Genomic DNA, 21,876 nt, shown 5'->3' with positions numbered 1-21,876 from the left:
CTGTCTGTGCCGTCGTAGCTCTCTAACGGATAGACCGATTTGAATTCGGTTTCTTTTATTCGAAAGCCTGATTAATCGAGATAGTTTTATAGCTAATTACAAGTATTTTAATGAAAATTTGTTCAACCGTTCAATATTAAGTAAGTATCAGCTGATTTCTCAGCCGGTTAGGATATCTATGCAATTGATAATTCTGTATTATTTGCACTTGTCGTATGGACTGGATACCGACCATACTAATCTAATAATATAATGGTCCCTTCAGTGGTGATTAAAATTTTTAATTTAGACAGTGAGGTAGGTACCACTTGTTTCATTGTTAATATTTATATGAGAAATCTGCTTTTAGGCTTCCTGATGCTGAATACAGGGTGTGCCTCTGTCGAGCCGACTGGTGTAATACAACATCCCTATCCAACTACTCGTTTGAATACCTTCTTTTAAAGAGCTTTTTATACATGTTCAGCGTTTATGTGCTATCATAGCTGGTACCTACGACGTTAAAGGATGGAAACTGAACAAGTGAACTGTTTGTGATTCATGATTTTCTATGAATTGTAGGGATTGCAATAAACGGTGGCTTTATAGGTTTATAAGCAGCTTTCACTTTATCTTAGTTGCCAGTGTCTTTCTACGAAAAGGATGGTAAGAAACGTGTGTGTTAGTGGGCCGCGTCCGCTGCGGCCGCATACATCGTTTTTGTAGAAAAGTGTCAATCTAAACCTACATAATTAGAAAAATATAATGTGCTTAAGTACTTATTCCGCTTCCATTTAATTAGTGTTTAGGTAGAAAAAACAACAAACATAAGTAATTATATAAAAAGTCTTTATTTTCTTCTTTAAATAAATACCTACTCGTTTTACAACGATAATAAAAACACAACAACAGTCAACAATATAAACTCAATTTTCAGTCATTCATAAAACATTTTACTGCTTGAAAAAAGTGTTTAGGTTCTATGAGTAGGTAGGTAGGTACCTAGGTATACCTTCTAGACGTTGACGCCCATGACTTCGTTCGCTTGGATTCAGGTTTTTTAATAATCTCGTGGGAACACCATTTTTTTATTCCTATCTTTCTTCGTAAGTAATATTTTTTTTTGAATTAACTATTACCTAATTCATTTATGTTTTGAGGCTTATTTAAACAAAAGGCCGTCAGGCGTCAGCACGTTGGGTATTTAACATAGATTAAGGCCTCATTCGCGCGCGAGCTTTTTTAACGTCCGTTAAAAAAGCGTTCAAATAGAAGTAGTTCCCAAGTATCTGTTCACACGTCAACGCTTTTTTAACGCGCACTTTGTATTTTCAGCGTGACGCCGGGTTTTTACGCAAAGCTTTTTTAACGCTCATGCGAATTAGGGCTTCGACATCATTTACACGAGAGCTTTTTTAACGTCCGTTAAAAAAGCGTCCTTCTTCTTCTTCTAGTGCCGTCTCCTATCGGAGGTTGGCAATCATTAAGGCTAACTGGATCTTGTCTGTAAAAAAGCGTCCAGATAGAATAAAATAATATGTATTCTGAAGTACCTATTTGTTCTCACGTCAACGCTTTTTTGCGTGTGACCAGATACTTGGGAATACATTAATTGTTCTATTTGGACGCTTTTTTAATAGACGTTAAAAAAGCTCTTATGTAAATGAGGCCTAAGGAACTATGTATTTAACAAGGTTTATACATAATTATACGGGATAGTACAATTAATAACATTATGAAAATTGTGATTTCTCAATCGTAGGCATACCTACTAAATTGTACGAGTAAGTATTTACCTATTTACGTTTTAACTTTTGATAATAATTGTACCTACTCACTATACCTACAACTTACATTAAGATAATATTTTATGAATGAATTTTCTTACTCAAAATAATAATATCCATTGGAGACATTTTATAACGGTGGGAATGTTTTACATACCTACTGAACTTAAGTAGGTAAATATATAAAAATATAAATAAGTAATGCTTAAATTGCATTATTGTCATAATAAGGAGCTTCATAGCTAAATATTTGTTTGTTGGACATAGTAGTATGGATGGCTAATTAATTTTATTATACCTACCTACTTAAATCGGTATTAGCTGGTATAATCTCAACTCTAGGTAAATAGGTACCTACTTGAAATAATATTTGGAAATGCACCCGATTATTGCAAAAATATATGCTGATAATTCATTAAGTACTTATATAGCATAAAGGCTTCTCGTAATGTAATTAAAAATGTTTGATTGTCTCTACATTTTTATATCCGACACCACCAATAAAAACGTAAAGACAACAAAAAAATTGGGGATTTGCCCTAATATTGTTGTAAATTGGCTATTGTCCGAGTAAATGCAACTTTTATCTATTTGTATCGCCTTCTTGATCATAGCCGTCTTCAGTAGACTCTGTATCGTCGGTTATGGCTTGGGCTATTACCCGGGTTACACCAGTTTCATTCTTCTTATTATCGAAAAAATTTAAAACGAGTTTTTCTAAGGAATCCTCATCAAAAGGTAACATGGTTTCAAGATCTATTTGCCTCTTATCACGGTTGTCTTTATTATGGGATTTTGAGTAATCATTTTCATCGTTGTCAACTATACCTTTTCTGTATATTTCTACCGGTACTTCACTTCCATCACTCACATCGTATTTTATACCTACATCAGCCTCCTGTATTTCTATTGAGCCAAAACCTGCATCTATCAATGATTTTAAATTTTGTGTTCGGCCCTCTCTATTCTTATCTGTTTTATTTGATTTTTTTGAATATTTGTCCTTAAGTGGATGTAAGTGCTTAACTTCAGTTGTTTCATTAGGATGAGGAATTTCGTTAGATACAGTGCCGCTCACTTTTGGTTTAGATCCATATGTTTTCACTTTGGAATGTCCTTGTATGATTAAGTAGGTAGGTAAGGATTGTGTTTCAGTTGTAGACCGACTATCTTGAGACGGAGCGACAGTAACAGACATTGGAGTAGTGAAACGCATATGAAAATAAGGGTCGTGCGTATGAGTTACAGGTTTTTCGTGGAATATATTATTTAAAATATGTGGATTTATATTAAATCGTTCGATAAGTTGCGGCGTGGTATTTTCTGAAAATTTAACTGGAGGGGGAGGTTGCATTGTTTGCATAATTTCTAAATTCGCTACATCTACAGTTGAGGGTTCCTTGAATATCTGTATAGTGTCAGATGCATGAGCATATAAATTGTCTTCTGGTCTATCCGGAGCTGTCACCATGGGCATTGATATCATTGGACCCAACATATCAATGATATTTGGTTTTGGTTTAAGCAGTGGTTTTGGAGTAGAATGTGAAGATTCTGTGAAGTGTTTTTCGGTTGTTGTTTCTGTGAAATAGGTTGTAGTTTCCGTTGTTGTTTCTGGAATTGTTTCTCTAGACGGCCATGTCTCCTCCGTATAGCTAATAGTTGGAGGTAATGCAGTTGGTAAAAATGTTGGCTTTATTAATGGACTTGTAGGTGCGCGAGGGGGAGGAGGGGCCTCCGAAAGCACAGGCTTATAATAAAAAAGAGGTTCCTTGGTGAATTCGATATTTTGGTGATCCTTATAAGATATTAGGTTATGTGTATCATTAACGTCTTCAAACGGTGTCGTTGGGCCCCAACCTGCATAATCGCTACTTACGGTATTATTTGGGAAACTCGTAGTTTTATTATTATTATTATAGTCGTGGAACCAATTCTGTTTGGTTGTTGAAGCTTGATATACAAGATTAGCTTCTTGTAGATCATAAGATGTAAGCATTTGTTCCGGAATTGTTGTAGTATCTCTTGTAATGGTAGTCGCAGCAGCAATCGGTAATTTTGAAGGCGTGGGCATCGGTAGTTTTTCTTGAGATAGAATAAATAAAGACGGATTATGGCCAGGTGGAGGTGGTGGTGGCGGTACTAGAATAGTCATCGGGAAATTATTTCCAAACTTATAAGCGAAATCTTCATATTTTGATGGAAACATAGGTGGTCTAGAATGTCTTCTTGGTGGTATCGGGGCTTTGGAGGTAACACTTGGTTTCCGAGAAGAAACGCCGAGCACTAAAACTTCGGACTTGCGTTCTTCCTCTCTTTGGATGCGGCTATCATCTGCCCAGTAATGAACTTTTTCTAAAACGGGTGGTTCATAGTCATAAGTGGGATCGTTGCGGAGAGGATCTCCGCGTCCAGTCAACGGCTTCCATTGATCAAAGTCCATCCGAGGTGAAAATACAGATGCAAAACTGTTAGGGTTGGAGTTCCCCTCATCTGAAACCCATAAAATCAAATATTAGGTACAGTAATTTATTTTTGAACTAGATGTAGAGAGAACACTTAATAAGTACGTAGATATAAAAACTCACAAGATGTATTTGTGGTCAGTTTTGATCTGCCTTCGCCAGAGGCCGGGCTTGCTGGATTTATTAACCAAATCAGAAGCCCGAGCAGCTTACTATTCCTTCTCTGTAAATAAAAATATCAATCAGAATAAGTTGGCATGTTTATCTTGTGTATTGATGATTTCTAATATTAGTTATAGTTACGAAAGTGTTGGTCTATGCCTACCTAATCTATAACCTAAACTATGGAGCCATAAATCAGTTTGGCTTATTATTAAATGTAAAGTAACCATCGATGTATGATGTACCTACAAATATACCTACCTAGTACCTACCTACTATTAAAAGGGCAGTTTAATTTTGTCCTTTAAAATATGTTTAATGTAGTCCGTTACATAATAATCGCAGCAGTTTTCAAGCAATTAGAGCGATTGTGAATTGGCAACCACTTTTTGGGCACGCAAGTCGCTCGTTAAAATACCGGGCGGCTTGGCAGGAAGAAAGACGAGCTAATTTTGTACCTATTATAACCATCCTCCTTGTTTATGTATGCGAAATGCATGACCTCGATCTCTTATATGGAAAAATGTAGATATTGGTTCGTGCATAATGGTTGGAAATGTGTGTTAACGAGTAGCCGCCTCGGGTACAAAGGATAATTACTTTTATTCATTGTTCCTTCAATCTCGTTATAAAACAAGGGTGGCTCCACACTTCATCATTTCGGCAACTCGGTACGATCACGTTAGGAAAAGGCAGCTAACTATAGATTACCCGGAGCAAAGCTCGTTAATTAAAGGATATGCAACTCCGAAGCAGGTGTAAGTAAAAGCATTTACTGATGACGAAAAGTACCTATATACCTGTATTGATACTCATTCGTTATTGAAACATTACTAAGTATTGGACTGATTTGCAATAATTAATCGTTGGAAGTTCCATCCTCCACCTTTGGAACTATTCATTAGATTTAAACTAATTACTGGGACCAATTTGATATAATAACCTTTGTACAGAAAAAAGAATTGTCAAAATCTGTTCTGGTACTGGTCCAGCTTTGGAGTAACAGCTACAAAAATTTCATTTCCTATTCTGAAAGAATCCCGTAGTTTTTCGGAATAAAACCTATCCTAAATATCAATCCAGATTATAAGCTATAAGTTATATTATATCAGTTGCATTCAAGTCCGTACATTAGTTTCAGCGTGATGAGCGCGCAGACAAACAGACAGATAAAAATGAAAACAAATCCTGTTTTGATGGGTTCTAAAAATTATACCTACTAATGCATTTTCAAAATGTTAGTGTACAAAAATCGTCTACTTGCAGTTCAATAAACATAATATAATATTTAATTTTGTAAACCCTACCAAAAAACATCTTTGAAACACCCATGTCCAAGATAATGCTATGATATCCCTTGGATAGAAATAGGATAGGACACTGAATATGAATGATTTGCTAATACATTGACGAGTTATTTTCTCCATCACGTTATTAAATTCTTCATCAGAGCAGAATACCTATAGTAAAAATAGAAAATGTTCAAATTACATTTTATAGGTATAAGTGGTATCGAATTATTTGGCATTGAGAATACGTGGCCACTGGTGATCGCTGAAAAAATTAGATGTGGAGACACCCTAATGGTTCCCTGGATGCAAAATTGAAATCCGTAATACATTGTAAAAAAATATATAATTAGTTACCTACCTACCTACTGGCAAGGTAAGATGCCCAAATAAGGCCTACCTTAATTTAATGACTACGCACTTAACTAATATTTTATTTTTCATTTAATATTAATTATTTATTTTATTTAGTAGTTTATTAATTTTAAGAAAAATGCACTCATTTTGTGAAAACAGTAAGTACCTACCTATGTTTATTTACTAAATTTAAAATAAATGTAATAAAATCTGCTACATAACAATAAACCATATCGATGTATATGGATTAGCTTTTCCCATACAATTCCGTCCGCAAAAATACACGCTTGAATCTTACGTCATCGTCATTGGAAAGTCAATAGACTTTTGCAAATTCTATTGACTTTTTGAACGCGTTTTTTATCTTCGAAGGGCCCATCCAATCGATGCAATAAACCCACTTGAACTGTCAAGAAAAGCAAAAACTTGTCGCTCGGGCCTGATTGGGAACCCTGTTCCTGTTGTGTTTAAGGTCCCCAATAAGGCCTTTATTCATAAAATAAAAATAAGTGAGCATTTAATTCTTTAAATGGCGTTACAATTCTGGTGCTCTATCACCTTTTACTCCGAAACAAAATTGATAAGCCTGATGATACCCTGTGCGGAAGTGCATTGGAAGTGACGGCGCCGGATAGGACTATTCATTCGTACAGAGTGCAGACGTCTGCCCTTTTTAGGGTTCCGTACCCCAAAAGGAAAAACGGAACCCTTATAGGATCACTTTGTTGTCTGTCTGTCTATCTGTCCGTTCGTCGGTCCGTCCGTTCGTCCGTCGTGTCTGTCAAGAAAACCTATATGGTACTTCCCGTTGGCCTAGAATCATAAAGTTTGGCGGGTAGGTATATGCCTTATAGTAGAAAGAATAAATCTGAAAACCGTTAACCGTTGTGGTTACATCATTTACAAAAAATTAAAATGTGTTAGGGCTTTACTTGTACATTCTAAAACAGATTTTTATTTATTTTTATGTATAACAGTTTTTGATTTATCATGCAGAATGTTGGAAAAAATATCCAAGTACGGAACCCTCGGTGCACGAGTCTGACTCGAACTTGGCCGGTTTTTTCATCTAGCAACAACCCGGACAATTTTGACCGGAAATGCACCAATCTTGCGAGAACTTATCTTGCTCAACAGCCTGATTGCTCAGCATCAATTAATTAGATGTTTTTAATATTAGTTGAGTTCTAGCCAAAAACTTGGCAAAAAGGCGATTTTCTATAGTTAAAATTTGAAATCTTTAAAAATGACAGAATCTGCAGCCTGTATGGATTCGGAGAAACAACCATTAACAGTTGTTAACACACAACAAGAACAAAAATGCACTTATCATGAATTCGAATCTGCTTCATTAACTTTTTTAATCCTTACTGATGAAATAACTGGCGTGTAATGAATCAGATAATAAGTTGCATTTAACTTTATCAGTAAGTAACTAATCGATCATTAAGGTTGGTGCATTGGTCAGTGGTAAGTTTTATTTTAACCGATGGAAAAATATATAGGTAATACCTATACTTTTTTTAAAGGGTCTCAAATCCTATATTTTTTACGTATCTGTGATGATAGATATAACTTTTTAGAGATTAGTCCGATTTTAATGACTTTTTATTACCCACGGTAGTACCTACCTATACCATGAAGTAGATTCGATTTCAACATCCCTAAGGATAGAAAAATAGGGGATGATTCTGTTGGAACTTGGCATAAGTACATAGTTCTAATTACACTAAGAACAACATAATGGTGACGCTTGATTATTATGATGATGGAGACCGAAGACAATCGTAAAAAACTAAAATTAAATACGTAGGTAGGTACATAACTAATTTTAAGTCCCCGCCAAACAATCCACGAAGATAATATTTTTTTCGTTTCTACCGTAGTAGGTATAAGGATGCACTGCGCCCGCGCGTCCCGGTTTTTCATCGATTTAATATTAGTAAAAGTTTTTTATGGTATAAATACTACATAAGTTACTATTACTGGGGTAGGTAATACACCATATACACACACAAGTATACATTAAATATATTATGTACCTACCTAGAGTATCACAAAATAAAGAGAGTATACAAGTATCTATATTTTTAAAGGTTCTTGGCCTACTCTTAAGACTATGTATCTACCTAGTAGGTACCTATTGATTCTTAAGGTACCTAGATATTCTTAGGGTACCTAGATATACGTTAGGTAGGCACCTACACGTAGGTAGCTACAGTTTACTAAAGGCTCTACGGATAAATGAATTAGCTTTATTAATTAGCAAAATAGAATTGTAGAGTAGTGTCCACAAGTAATGCGACTGCGTAGATCACCAGGACACTTTGCGAGTGTAGTGAAAGCTGCGCGTGATTCGCATAGCTAACAGGGAAGTTACATGACGGGAATAGACGTATGGTGTTTTGCATGCCATTTGCCCCTATGCTATACTTTCACTCTTATATCGTTTTTAAAATATCTGCGTTTTGGTTGTTTCATACTCATGGCCGTAATCGTAAAACTGTAGCCGTAGCCAGGTGTTGAGTTTAGGGGGGTTGGGGTGGGAATGGGGGGAGAGGATCCCTGGACCCTAAATATACATATATAAGCATATAATATAAAACCCCGAAAGAATATAGTGCGAATTTTTTTGATATTTAAGGCATGAGCTAATTATATAATATTATACTGTGTGTGTGTGTGTGTGTCGGTATTTATAGTTTACCTTAAGTTTAATTAAGTATCTAACATTTAATTACTCTTCAGGTAGGTATAACTATAACAATCTCAGTTTGCATCATGTGGTTTGCATGTTCATGTAAAAGCGTTAATAATCGTACGGTTATGTCATGATAAGAAATAGAAAGTTAGCCCGAAATAAAAGATATTCTCTTAAACATATTATTATACTATACCTAATTATAATATTTGCATTTTGCACTCGTGAGTCTACAATTTACATTAAGAAGCTGTAAAAATTAATGTTTTTCTGCAAATATAAGTAATTGAAAAAAAAATTAGGAATGGAGAGTAAAGACTACATATACTTACATACTAATCCATACTAATATTATATCCATCCATACTAATATTATAAATGCGAAAGCGTGTCTGTCTGTCTGTCTGTCTGCTACGTTTTCACAGCCCAACTGCTGAGCCGATTTTAATGAAATTTGGTGCAGACTTGGGATACATCCCGGGGAAGGACATAGGCTACTTTTCATCCCGGAAAATCAAAGAGTTCCTGCGGGATTTCAAAAAAACCGAAATCAACGCTGGCGAAGCCGCGGGCATCCCCTAGTATTAAATGAATTCAATATTAAATGAATTTAATATTAGTATGGTTAAATGATAAGATCACCCCGGGGTACCGAACACCAAACGACATTATTAATGCATATTACGTGCTATTACAAAACTAGCTCGTTAAGCCGTGGCTACACTATAATATTAAGTGTCCAATAACGCCACAATTAACAGCACCTCAGTATGGTCATAGCATTAGTCGAAACGCCACAGGCGTCTGCTTGCAAAGCATACACAAGTTGCTAACAGTTTTAGGTTAATGTTCGTCCAACATAGTTAATACTAAGTGGTGGTCCAGCGGTCACGTTCAGCAAATATTTACTCGAACCTGGTCCTAACTTTCAATTTCTAATTTTATAAGCTATTGTGGTTAACCCGATCGCCTAGTTTAACTGGCAATGAACACACTGATCATGTGTACTGCGCACGTACTCAGGTGAAAACGTGCGTTAGTAAGAATGGATGTATCATTTTACCCTACAAACACTAAAGTATCACTTGTCACACAATACCTATCGGTTACATTCTATATTTATGTACTAACATATAGGTAATTATTAAGTTGACCACTATCTAAGAGTTTTTAAAATCTATACTTATCTATTTTTTTTAATTTACTAATTTAATTTACTAGCGTTTGGATGCAATCAGACCTGCTAGCAAGTGATGATGCAGCCTAAGATGGAGCGCGCTTGCCTAGAAGTTGCCTATTCGCTCTTGATTTGAAGGTACCCATATTAAAATTGGTACTATAGTTAGTTACTTATAATAAAATTGTTACTGGATGATTTTTGTGTATCTAAGTTTTATGAACCAACTAAATAGATTATTGTTCTTTCTCTTGCTTGTGTGCGCGGCCTAACAATTTCATTTCAAGTAGTCGTCTAGCGACTCGTCTAGCTACGCTTCCTTTGTTAGCCCCTACAGCCACCGAACCAGTCTTACCGTTAGGTGTCACCCTAGTCATGAATGTCATGGTCAAAATATTCCTAAGCATTACCTAAACTTTTTAGATGTGAATACTCGTAACGCCCTCCATACAAACGTATAAGTTTGGTTGTCTTTTGAATATCAACCAATCAAACTCATTGATTTTGTAAACACGTTCTTGAAACTAAATGGGTACTTATTATGTCTGTTGTTTGCCAGATATATCCGTTTTTAAAATGTACTACCTAGTTTTGAGTTCCGCGGGCTCGAAGATTTACACATACCTATCTTTGATCCCGTTTCATTGAGTTTGATTGGCTAATGTTCAAAGGAGAACCAAAGGGACACTTCTCTTAAATACCTACATTGTGTATCATGTCAAGACATTCAATACAGCATAATAAAATACATGATACGCACATATTGCAGCATGTTGTTGTTGTTATATGTTGAATGTATTGTAAAAATTAATTCTATCCAGGTCTTTTATTGAAAAAAACTTTTTTCTTAAAAACTGTCAATTTTATTAAAATGTTAATGTTTTTTTTTTGTATATTTTGTCGGGTCTATCTTTGACAAGCATCTATACTAATATTTATGCGAAAGTGTGTTTGTTTGTTTATTTGGTTGTTTGTTTGTCTTTCTTCACGCCCTAACTAAGCAACCAATCTACTTGATTTTTCACATAGAGATATTTGAAAGGTCGGAGAGAAACATAGGCTGTTTTTTATTCCGGAAAATCAGTGAGGTCCCGCGGGATCTTAAACATAAATCCACGCAAACGAAGTCGCGGGCATCAGCTAATAGGCTATAAAAACAAATCCAAGATTAAGATCCTTTATAGATTTAAGGAACTACAGAGATCTTCAGCTGCAGCTCTTTCAACTTTGCATACCTGTCCCAAAATTTTATTTTTTTTGCGTATTACAAAGTCATTAGATTTAGTAGGTACACCCAGGTGGCAGGCGTTAATGTGATCGAACGCGCTTTAAATGTCTTGTTTGATGCTACTATTAACAGTCTAAGCTAAGTAGATAGATAAAAATATTGACTAGGGACGTATCTAGGTATATGTTTTGCGATAGTGAAAGTTTTGAGTCATCTATTTATTAACTTTAACTTGATATACACGGGGAGCGGGGTACAGACGAGATAGCGTGGGAACCTCTCGTGTGCAGACCGTATGGCGCCATGGGCGGTTTGACGCCCACGGGCTCAAGTTGCCACGTTTCTGAAGAATCTAAGATATTCTTAGACGCTCAATGAGCCTCAATTGAGATATAACAGACCTTAAATGCTATAAGGAGCGTCTCCCCAGACTTTAATACTACTTTTTCCTTCGGGCTTAGCTCAAAAGAAAAATATCCTAAATCATGATATACTATAATAAAATGTGAAAATTTGAATGTTTGTAACTCCTTCATACCACAATGACTGAACCTTTTTGGAAATTTTGAATCGAGATATATAGGTACCTACCCTGACTTTTCACAGCTACTTTTTATTCCGGATAATCAAACAGTTCCCACGGGATTGAAAAACAAATATCCACGCGAGCGAAGTCACGGGCATCAACAATTAACTTATCCTCAAGCTATTTTATTATTTACATGCTTAAAATAATCCTTTTTAAAAATAAATACTCAGGTGCAATATAGGTAATATATCGTTAAATCAAAAAAAAAAAAAATAGAAATTATCATAAAATATTTCATGACAGACTAGTTTTTACATAATTTCACTCCACACCAGATATTTTTAGGTAAACGGGAAAAACATTTCATAATGTTTGCGTTAGTTTGATTAGCTACCTACTTATGCATTACGGTGCTTCACAAATGTTTGGATGTCCTTCTACAACATGAGAAGCTTTTGTTTACAATGAAACCACTTGAGTGGGTGAAGGAAGCAAATTTAACACTTTCACATGTTTTATGTGTTCATGACAAAACACTTCCAAGGCAACAAGTGTAAATTAAAAATTTTCAACACCCCCGACAAATCATTTTCAAATAAATAATTATGTATATCTAGACAGTCCATCTTGACAACTTGACATTTGTCAATTGACACTTGAATATTATGAACCTAAGGGTTATCCAACCTTTTTTTCTACAAGAAAACTAGAAAATAGCTGATAACTTTTAAACGGCTGAACCAATTTTTTTGGATTATAGCTAAGAACACTCTCGATCAAGCCACCTTTCAAACAAAAAAAACTAAATTAAAATCGGTTCATTCGTTTAGGCGCTACGATGCCACAGACAGATACACAGATACACAGATACACAGACACACAGATACACAGACACACAGATACACAGATACACACGTCAAACTTATAACACCCCTCTTTTTGGGTCGGGGGTTAAAAATGAACCCACGCGACGTCTGTGTCGGTTCATCGTACAATTTAATGGTAACTAGTTACTAGATAACACCATTTACGTGAATTTTGGTTTTTAAAAATCCCGTAGGAAATACCGGAATAAAAAGTAACTTATGTTCGTCTCCGGGATATAAAGCTAACGTACTATAAGTATCAAAATCAGTTAGACGGATGAGCCGTGGAAATCTAGCAGACAGACAACCTTTCGCATTTAAATATTAGTGTAGATTACGACTGCTTTATTAGAATGCTAGTTCAATAAACTATTAAATTAATTACTTAATCGCTATTGTCCATACACATAGAAATCGTTACTACAATATTTGACAAAATACCGTAAGGAGCAAGCTGGTGAAAAACCATCAACTGCACCGAACCAACCGAACGCGCGTTGAAGTCTTTTGTATGGCGCCACAATAAACAACGAGTTTTTTGTGGTACAATTTATTTATTACCTACATAAATCACAGTGTTTACAAATAAATTACTAAATTAATAACAATTTGATTAACTGATAAATACTACTCTTCTTTAAAACAGGTCGTTAATTATTTTCTGTACTATCCTAAAATAATAAATATCAAGTAAGAATTAGTAGGTGAATGCTACATAAATTATACCAAATATATAAAATCGTAATAAAGCTATTATTAGCTTTGAAAAGTAACTTTTTAGAAATTTTACATAACTTTTATTGTGAGTGATTGTAGAGCGTCTTCAAACGAACATAAATAAAAAACCAGTCAAGTGCAAGTCGGACTCTCATGTGAAGGGTTCCGTACCATCGTCCAAGATATATTTAACACTTTTATGTAAAACTCTGCTAGTTAATAATGGTATGCACGATCTACATGTGATTTAGTGAATCAAATTTTTTGTGAACACATTTTAATTTCTTTTTGTGTGACCACAAATTCACGGTTTTCGCATTTTTTCCATTACTTGTGCTATAAGACCTAGCTACCTGAAAAATTTCATGATTCTAGGTCAACGGGAAGTACTCTATAAGTACGCGAAGAACGGGAAGGTTTTCTTGACAGATACTACAGACGGACAAACGTACAGACAGATATTAAGACAGACAACAAAGTGATAAGAGTTCTTTTTTCTTTTTGAGGTATAGAACCCTAATAATGCTGAAAAAGTGTTGTGCGCTACTAATTACCTACCTAATAGCTATTTGTAAGCCATCTAAACTAATGCTATGAAGAAGTGTAATTTGTTTTTGAGTTTGTAGGTAGGGGCAATCTCCGGAACTAAGTACCTAATAAGTAATCCGATTCTGAAAATTCTTTGACTTAGAGATACTTAACTATGATCTCACAGCTATCGACTATTTCTCGTGGGCAAAGTCGCGCGTAAGACCTAATCTGCGTATAATTAAAACTAATATAGCCCGTGAAAAACAAACTAATGAAAAATATAAAGGAGTATCAATGAAGAATTCAAAAAATTTGTACATAAATAATACCCGGTACAAAAGTATCATCACTCCGTAGGTAAAGTAAGTTTCTAAACTTAATTAACGAAAGTAGTAGGTAAGTAGGAATACCTATTCTTATTTCATATTATTGTTACATGATACACGTAGCGCGAGCAGTCACTCAATTTCAGCGTTGAAGAACGCACCGAACGCTTTTAAGTCTTTTTTAATCCCCGACCCAAAAAGAGGGGTGTTATATGTTTGACGTATGTATCTGTGTATCTGTCTGTGGCATCGTAGCTCCTAAACTAATGAACCGTATTTAATTTAGTTTTTTTTTTGTTTGAAAGGTGGCTTGATCGAAAGTGTTCTTAGCTATTTAATCCAAGAAAATCGGTTCAGGCGTTTGAAAGTTATCAGCTCTTTTTTAGTTATTACTGTAACCGTCACTTGACGGGGGTGTTATAAATTTTTAATTTACACTTGTGCATTTTGCAAACAACGAGTTTTTGTAGTATAGACAATTAAAATACTAAACAGTTTAAGTAAACAATTTAAATTATTAATATTCTTTTTCTCTTTTTAAATTAATTTCGACTATTCATGTCTCATATTTATAATTGGCCTATGTCTAGCAGTGGACGTCTATTGACTATTGACAATGATGATGATAATGATGACGATGATCTATAATTGATTACACAACATGTCATCAACAGGTACGTCTCAAATGAAATTAAAAATAAATTACCTAAATTATTGAATGCTGTTGTTACTTAGATATATACAGACAAATAAAACGACATGAATTACCTAAAATATTGTGCATATTCTCAGGGTTTTGTAAAATTAAATTAAAAATAAACCTAATAACCTAAGGCGCGTATTATGAGTTCAGACTATGTTGTAATAAACCTTTTAAAAACTCACCAAAACCATTTCGATTTTCAGTCACATGCAGTTTCAGGTAGCACTGACAATGCCGCTAATCACTCCAAGTACTCTCAGTACTCACTAGGAGTAAAGTCGAACCGAGTCGCGTTTTCCACACGGCGTCCGTTTCACGTCTGTCGGTCATAAAGCACGCGGCAAGGGAGGACGTAAGCCTCGGAGCCACCGTGCGGTATATATGCAACTAGCCGATGCCCGCGACTTCGTCCGCGTGGATTTAGGTTTTTCGAAATCCCGTGGGAACTCTTTGATTTTCCGCGATAAAAAGTAGCCTATGTGCTAATCCAGGATATTATTTATCTCCATTGTAAATTTCAGCCAAATCCGTTCAGTAGTTTTTGCGTGAAGGAGTAACAAACATACACACACACACACACATACAAACTTTCGCCTTTATAATATTAGTATGATGCAACTTGCTACCTTGTCGTAGCGGTGATAGCCCAGTGGTTTAGACGTCGGCCTCCTATTCGGAGGTTCGGGGTTCGTCCTCGGACCTCTAACTTTTTTTTGCACCAGAAAGTTGTAAAAATAAAGAGAAAAAGAAAGAAAAAGTGGACAGGGAAGCGCTTATCTCTATAAGAGATCTCTACCAGTGATCCTTGGCAGTGCGAGAGGTTGTAAATGGAGAGTACAACAAAGATAGAAAGTATTCGTGAAAATAGCTTTATAGCTATTATATATATTATTTAATATACATGTCTTTATATATTAAAATAGGCTTAAAAACCACACATACTTAATTACATAAATATATATTTATAGTAATAAATATATGTAAATATACATATTACATAAAATACATTCAGAGTTATGTGCATTTATATTACTCTAACGGCAAATAAAAACATCTTGAGGAAACCTGCATTCCTAAGACTTCTCCATAATGTTCACAAAAGTGTGTGAATGCCTGCCAAACCGCACTCGGCTAGCGTGGTTGACTATGGCTAAACCATTATCATACTGAGAGGAGACCCGTACTCAGTAGTGAGCCGGTGATAAGTTAATGATTGTTATAGCAATTGGACCGGTTTTACGTAATTTCTTATTGGAGGAATATTATCTCTATGATCAGTCAAAAGGAGAAATAAATATATTGGTAATTTTTGTTTAGGTACTTCAATTAATAAATAAGTAAGACCTTTTAATTTAATACCTAGTGTTTCATTACGGCACTGCACTAAAAACTTAATAATTTAATAGCGAAGACTAAAGATGCCCGAAAGGGTTATTGAAATAGGTACATAGGTTAGGTGTCGTACCTAACTTAATCATGTGCCTGCTAAGTAGATTTTACTTGCATTTTGGTCAAATAGGTACTCTCTCTACCTTGTTTCTTTGATTATGTTATTTGTATATGTATCAGACAGGCAAGTATTTACATCACTATTTTAACAAGAATACCTACTTAAGTAATTTCTCTGGTGAATGCATCCCGATATTTAATTCGTACGAAAATCGATAGAGCATTCTTTGTTTCGTAAAAAGCTTCCTTTTAAATAAAAAATATTTTTTAAAGTTTATTTACCTCCTATTACTTACCCACCTACTCCCTACTTTACACTAAGTGATTGTGATGATACACATTACATACAATGGTGATTACCATTGTACCTATGTAAATTTACAATACGAGTAGGTAGCTTCTTAGCTTTTTTCAAAAATGTTTCTTTTCAATTAAGTAAATTTCGAAGTAGGTAATGAGTAGGTAGTGTTCATGTATTAAATAAATAAACAATGGAAAGCAGCGAAGCCACCTACCTAGAAAACCTACTTACCAATGTTACCAAGAGTATCTACTTAATATAAAATAGGTATAGGTAGTCCATAGTCGTCCTAACTCATAATTTAACTTTCCACTTTAAAAACTTGCGTAAGAGGTGTGGTAATTGTCGCAGCTATGTAACGCTTGACGATCCATTTGTTTGGATCCTTGCACAAGTACAAGTACCTACCTAATTAAAGGACTGTTATGTATAGGTAAATATACCTAAATTGTGCTCAGTGTATAAGGGTTCAGTTGACGGACATGTGGAGCTATGTGTGACTGACAGCAGAACTCAATCGGTCACATGGTCAAGTAACATGTGATTTAGGTTGGTAGCAAGATGGGTGACCGACTTTGAAGCTCCTTTGGCCTTTTAATTTCCTCCGTGTCTCGGAGAGCACGGTTCCGCTTATTAACTATCTGACATCTGATAAATAAACATAAAACATCTCGTTTTCTCAATTCTGAGTCCTTTGTGGAAGTCCTGACTGAGAACCTTCTAAAATTATTATCCCAAAACAACTCTTACCATTACCATGATTAATGGGAACGGGTCACGACCCTCAGCAATGAGGAATACGATGCAGTGAGAAGTTCGTGTACAAACGAAGTATTTTCCAAAATTCTAGGCTTTAGGTAAATTTTATCTAAAAAAAAGCCTACTTAGATTGCCGGCAATAGGGGTGCGAGTCCATAGCAGCATAAAAATATAATATACTCAGGTTAGTAGGAAGTAGGAACTATTTGTTTTTTAGACGAGTTTTTCTTTAATTTTGCAGAAAAAATGCTTTCAAAGCTAGTGCAAATTTTTCTTTACCTAAATTTAAAAAAAAAGATCCTTATGTAAAGCTTTTTCACGCTTTAATTTTTTGAGACCCTACTTAAACTTTTTTCACAATATTTCAGCTTCCGAGGACTAAGGCTAGCGTGTCATGTTCTAGGTTAGTTATGGAATTAAGAATCAGCTTGGCTCATTACTACGGCCACTGGCGCTGATAATTAGTTTACCTAAACAATTTGAAACAAGTACCTAGGTACCTAAAGCGTAAATTGTGTGCGATTATTTCCGGCGACCACCCACCGCTGCGCGCCGCCGCGCCGCCGCCTACTTCGCGCCCGCCTAATCATATTAGTACTAATATGAATATAAAAGCGTGTTTGTTTGTTGGTTTGTCTTTCAATCACGCCGCAATTAACGAAGCAACGGATCGGCGTAATTTTTATATGAAAAAAATAGGTACCTACCTAGTTGCTCGTGACCGTGGGGTGTATGATCATAAGTTTGTAATGTTTAGGTTTCTTGAATATCCCGTGGGAGTTCTTTGCTTTTCTGGGATAAAGAGTTACCTGTGTCAATTTCCGGGATGCAGGCTACCTCTGTACCAAATTTCATATAGTAAATCGGTTGAATGGACGGGCTTTTAAGAATCCCGTGGGAACTTTTTGATTTTCTAGTACGAAAGTAGCCTATGTCCGTCCCCGTGATGTAAGCTAACTCTTTGCCAAATTTCATCAAAATCGGTTAAGCTGTTGGGCCGCGAAAGGCTAGCAAACAGACATACAAACACACTTTCGCAATTATAATATTAAAGTATGGATTATTATGGATTAATATCGGTGGGTTCTATGTTGAGACAGGTCTCGAGAAACCTGTAGAGCCTGCACTTTGCGGAAAAACTAGATAGATACGTATATAAATTCCATGACGCAATTTCCGCTTATTTCACTGACACAATGACATAAAATCCGACGGTCATTCCATTCCAAATGTCTCGGCTAGATGTAGTGGATTTTAGAGTTCCGTACTGAAATAGTAAAAATGAAGTGCGTCACCACTCCTGCTTACTTCAGTAACTTTACTAAGTAGGCACCTAGTGCCTTACTTTTTAACCCCCCGACCCAAAAAGAGGGGTGTTATAAGTTTGAAGTGTGTATCTATGTATCTGTCTGTGGCATCGTAGCTCCTAAACTTATGAACCGATTGTTTGAATTGAAAATACTAGGTAATAATAATAATAAGGACAATTTATTACCTAGTATTTTCAATTTTAAAGTAAGATAACTAACTATACTAAGTGGGCACTGGGGTATCATGTGAAAGGGCTTTACCTGTAAATTCTAAAACAGATTTTTATTCATTTTTGTGCTAAATAGTTTGATTTATCGTGTAAAATGTCGAAAAAAATACCCGAGTACGGGACCCTCGGTGTGCGAGTCCGACTCGCACTTGGTTGGTTTTTTTTTTCACTAAGTTCCTGTTCGATTTTAAGTCCGCTTGTGCCTAACAAGGCTCACTCGCTAGGTAATTGACTCTTTCACATAGAAAGAAATTAATTTGTGTACCTAAGTAAAAGTACCTACACAGTTTAATTAGCAATCACAACTGTAGGGCATTACAAAAAAAATACAAGGCGGTTTACTAAATAGGAAGTTTCTTTTGGCCTATTCCGTTTATCCACCCTGGGCAGTATGCTCGAAAACGTGTATCCATCTATCCACCCTAGATAGATTGTTAGGTAGATAAAATATTGTATTATGTATAGGTTATACACCCAGTGGCAGTTTTACAACGGATAAAACTTCAAAGGAATAAGCGTTGGGGATATGAGTTTAATTGCCATGCTTTTTCCTGTCTTGTAGGCTGTAGCCATACCTACTCGTTTCAAGTTAGCCAGCTATCAACTTACGTCCAGTGGTATAACAGGCGGTTAAAGTTACGTGACCGTTAACGCTAGATTTTGTACGTCAATAAAATGGACGCGGAGGGGACCGTGAATTGGCCAATCATAGTTCTCGAAATCTCCACTCCGCATCAGTGGAAACTGTGTAAGTGGAGCGGAGCGGACTTTCAAATAAAATATATGAACACGCGGCCCCAAGCCGAACAGAACGGAGTTGAACAGGTTTTGAGCGGAGTGTAGCGGGACAGTGCGGTGCGGCGAGTAGGGTAAACAAATTTGAACACAGCTCAATGCAGCTCTAGTCCGCTCAATTCCACTCCGCCTCGCTCTGCGTGAATGCGAACACCAGCCACATTTCATTGCTCTTCTACGCAGCACTCCGCCCTGCTCCACGTGAATGGAAAAACATACCCTTAAAGACTAATTTTTCATCAAATAAAAATGATGCAAAAATGTCAGTTAACATCTGAAGGAAATAGTATAGTCCTAGTTATTGAAATGCATGTTAGTTGTAAAATATAGACTAATTAAGGCACACTAAAGGTGAGTTGAGCTGCTTTTGGAACTTAAAATAATACATATTCGTCGTTGTTGCAGACAGGTATTTTATTATCATGTAAATACAAACAAGTAATACAGGTAACAAGACCAGACTAACCAGAATCAGGGCTAGGTATGAATTAAGAAGTACAATAAAACTAATAGTCACACTTGTTGAAGTTTATTTGAAATATGTTCCATAAACACATCTAAGGGGTCACTTAAACTAGCATTAGAATTCTTTCTTCCGTATTCTTGTACATGTTGCATATGCTCCTCTAACGTTTCTGCATCATTATCTTCAGAGTCAAAATATTTGTCTTCAGCATCTTGAGAGATTTGGTGCAAATCATCATACTCTTCATTGTTGTCAACACTGTTGTAATCAAAATCTATATCTCTGCCTTCAATAAAACTGCTATACATTTCTTGCAGAAACTCTTCCCTTAAGAGATTTCTTTCATTAGCACATAACATAGCTTGCTTTTGAGTTTCGGGCATGTAGTTGGGCTTGGTGTCTGGGATGTCAAAATCTCCCCATTGCTTTCCTTTACTGCATGCGCCATCATCTGTATCACATGCATCCTGTACAGTTTCTGTTGATGATTTCTCATCTTCAATAAGCATTTGTATATTTTTTGTTTCCCTCATTTCATTTCTATCAACGGTTTCTAATATCATACTTAGAAAAGTAAAGTTTTCACTATTTACACCATCTCGCTCCCTCACTTCTTCATCAGTCAGATACTGGCCTACAAGCTGTTCATACAATAATGGATTGCGATACATCATTTGTTTTTCACTAAAATAATCTGTGTCATTTTGCATCTTCTGCATGGCTTTGTATCGTCTGTTTCGTACTCTTTTATTTTTGCAATCATCTGAATGATATACTTTCAGCTGCTCTATACATTTTTTAAAGTCCTTATTAGCGTTGTTACTTTGAGTAGTTTCAAAATATTGTATATGGTTCGGCGACAAATACTTCCCAAATTGTAATAAAAACTGAGTAGGTGACTGAGTATACAGGTTATATGCTGCTTGAATTTTTTCACTTGTCCGTATTTCCTCTTTGTTCAGTTGAGAATTTTTAAAAGAAATGTTTGCACACCTTACCAAGTAATCGATAATATCAAAAATAGGATCAATTTCGCCTTCATCTTGTTCATTCGGTGAAAAATTAATTGAATCTACCATTTTAATTTTCAAATAATAATCAAAATGGATTGCTTGATGCTTCCTGATCTTGAAGACTTGAATCCTAAAGCCATATATTATCTACTATATTTGCCCAAATAACTACCTATATAAATGTATACTGTAAACTCGTTTAGGTGTAATATTATCTTCCACTTTACCAATAGAATTAGAAACTGTTTGTAAATTACAAACTCTCCTCTCACCAACAAAATGTTTTAGGTGGTATCGGTGGTTTTAGATCAGTGTTAATTCTGCCCACAGAACATTATTACCCTAGGCGGATTCTGCCCGCCTGACTATCGGGGTCCATGTAGGGTGCTTTAGAGTGAAAGCTGAAAATAAGGTGTGTTACCTTATTTTCATAACTAAAACCAAAATGTTATAAAAAGCAGTGATGATCTGATGATTAGGACAAACAACTTCTTGGAAAATGGAAAATGGATTATGGAAACATTTGTCATAGTCAATGTAGAGCCGCAGTAGTGTCAACATAAAGCTATGTGTCAATGATCTCTTTTTTTTTCCTCTCTCGTCTAGCTTTACAAAAATAAGCCAATGTCAAGTTTGTAGTCATTTACAAGTTAGGAAAACTATACATATAAGTATGGACTTCGTCTGTGCCAGCGCTTGCCGCATACGCGCGGCGTCCCTTTAGAGCGCTTCCCAG

The 21,876-nt window shown here is 35.7% G+C and overlaps 2 protein-coding genes across 2 annotated transcripts in view; both read right to left on the bottom strand.

Annotated features, from left to right (window-relative positions):
• Positions 1-1,598: 1,598 nt before the first annotated feature.
• On the bottom strand, positions 1,599-15,122 carry LOC123869803 (zonadhesin). The gene is made up of 3 exons (XM_045912845.1): positions 15,000-15,122; positions 4,355-4,454; positions 1,599-4,259 (listed from the first exon to the last, which is right to left on the bottom strand). Exons 1-3 carry the CDS (start codon positions 15,006-15,008, stop codon positions 2,350-2,352), a joined length of 2,019 nt encoding a protein of 672 aa, XP_045768801.1. The 5' UTR covers positions 15,009-15,122; the 3' UTR covers positions 1,599-2,349.
• A 5,046-nt stretch (positions 15,123-20,168) lies between these two features.
• LOC123869816 (coiled-coil domain-containing protein 97) overlaps positions 20,169-21,876 on the bottom strand; it is a 28,255-nt gene continuing 26,547 nt past the window's right edge. The window contains exon 3 of the mRNA XM_045912868.1: positions 20,169-21,254. Coding sequence (XP_045768824.1) covers positions 20,175-21,206 — 1,032 coding nt within the window. The 5' untranslated portion in view covers positions 21,207-21,254 and the 3' untranslated portion in view covers positions 20,169-20,174. The remainder of the gene's footprint in view (positions 21,255-21,876) is intronic.

Source organism: Maniola jurtina, chromosome 11 (assembly GCF_905333055.1).
Source record: "Maniola jurtina chromosome 11, ilManJurt1.1, whole genome shotgun sequence".
NCBI lineage: Eukaryota > Metazoa > Arthropoda > Insecta > Lepidoptera > Nymphalidae > Maniola > Maniola jurtina.
Note: the sequence above shows the minus strand (reverse complement) of the source record. Positions and strands in the feature narration are given on the sequence as shown.

What these genes read in the sequence shown, in the direction of transcription:
- LOC123869803 (XM_045912845.1), bottom strand. An exon ending in ACTGACCACAAATACATCTT is followed by an intron (nt 4,260 to 4,354) that starts GTGAGTTTTTAT and finishes TATGGGTTTCAG; the next exon opens with ATGAGGGGAACTCCAACCCT.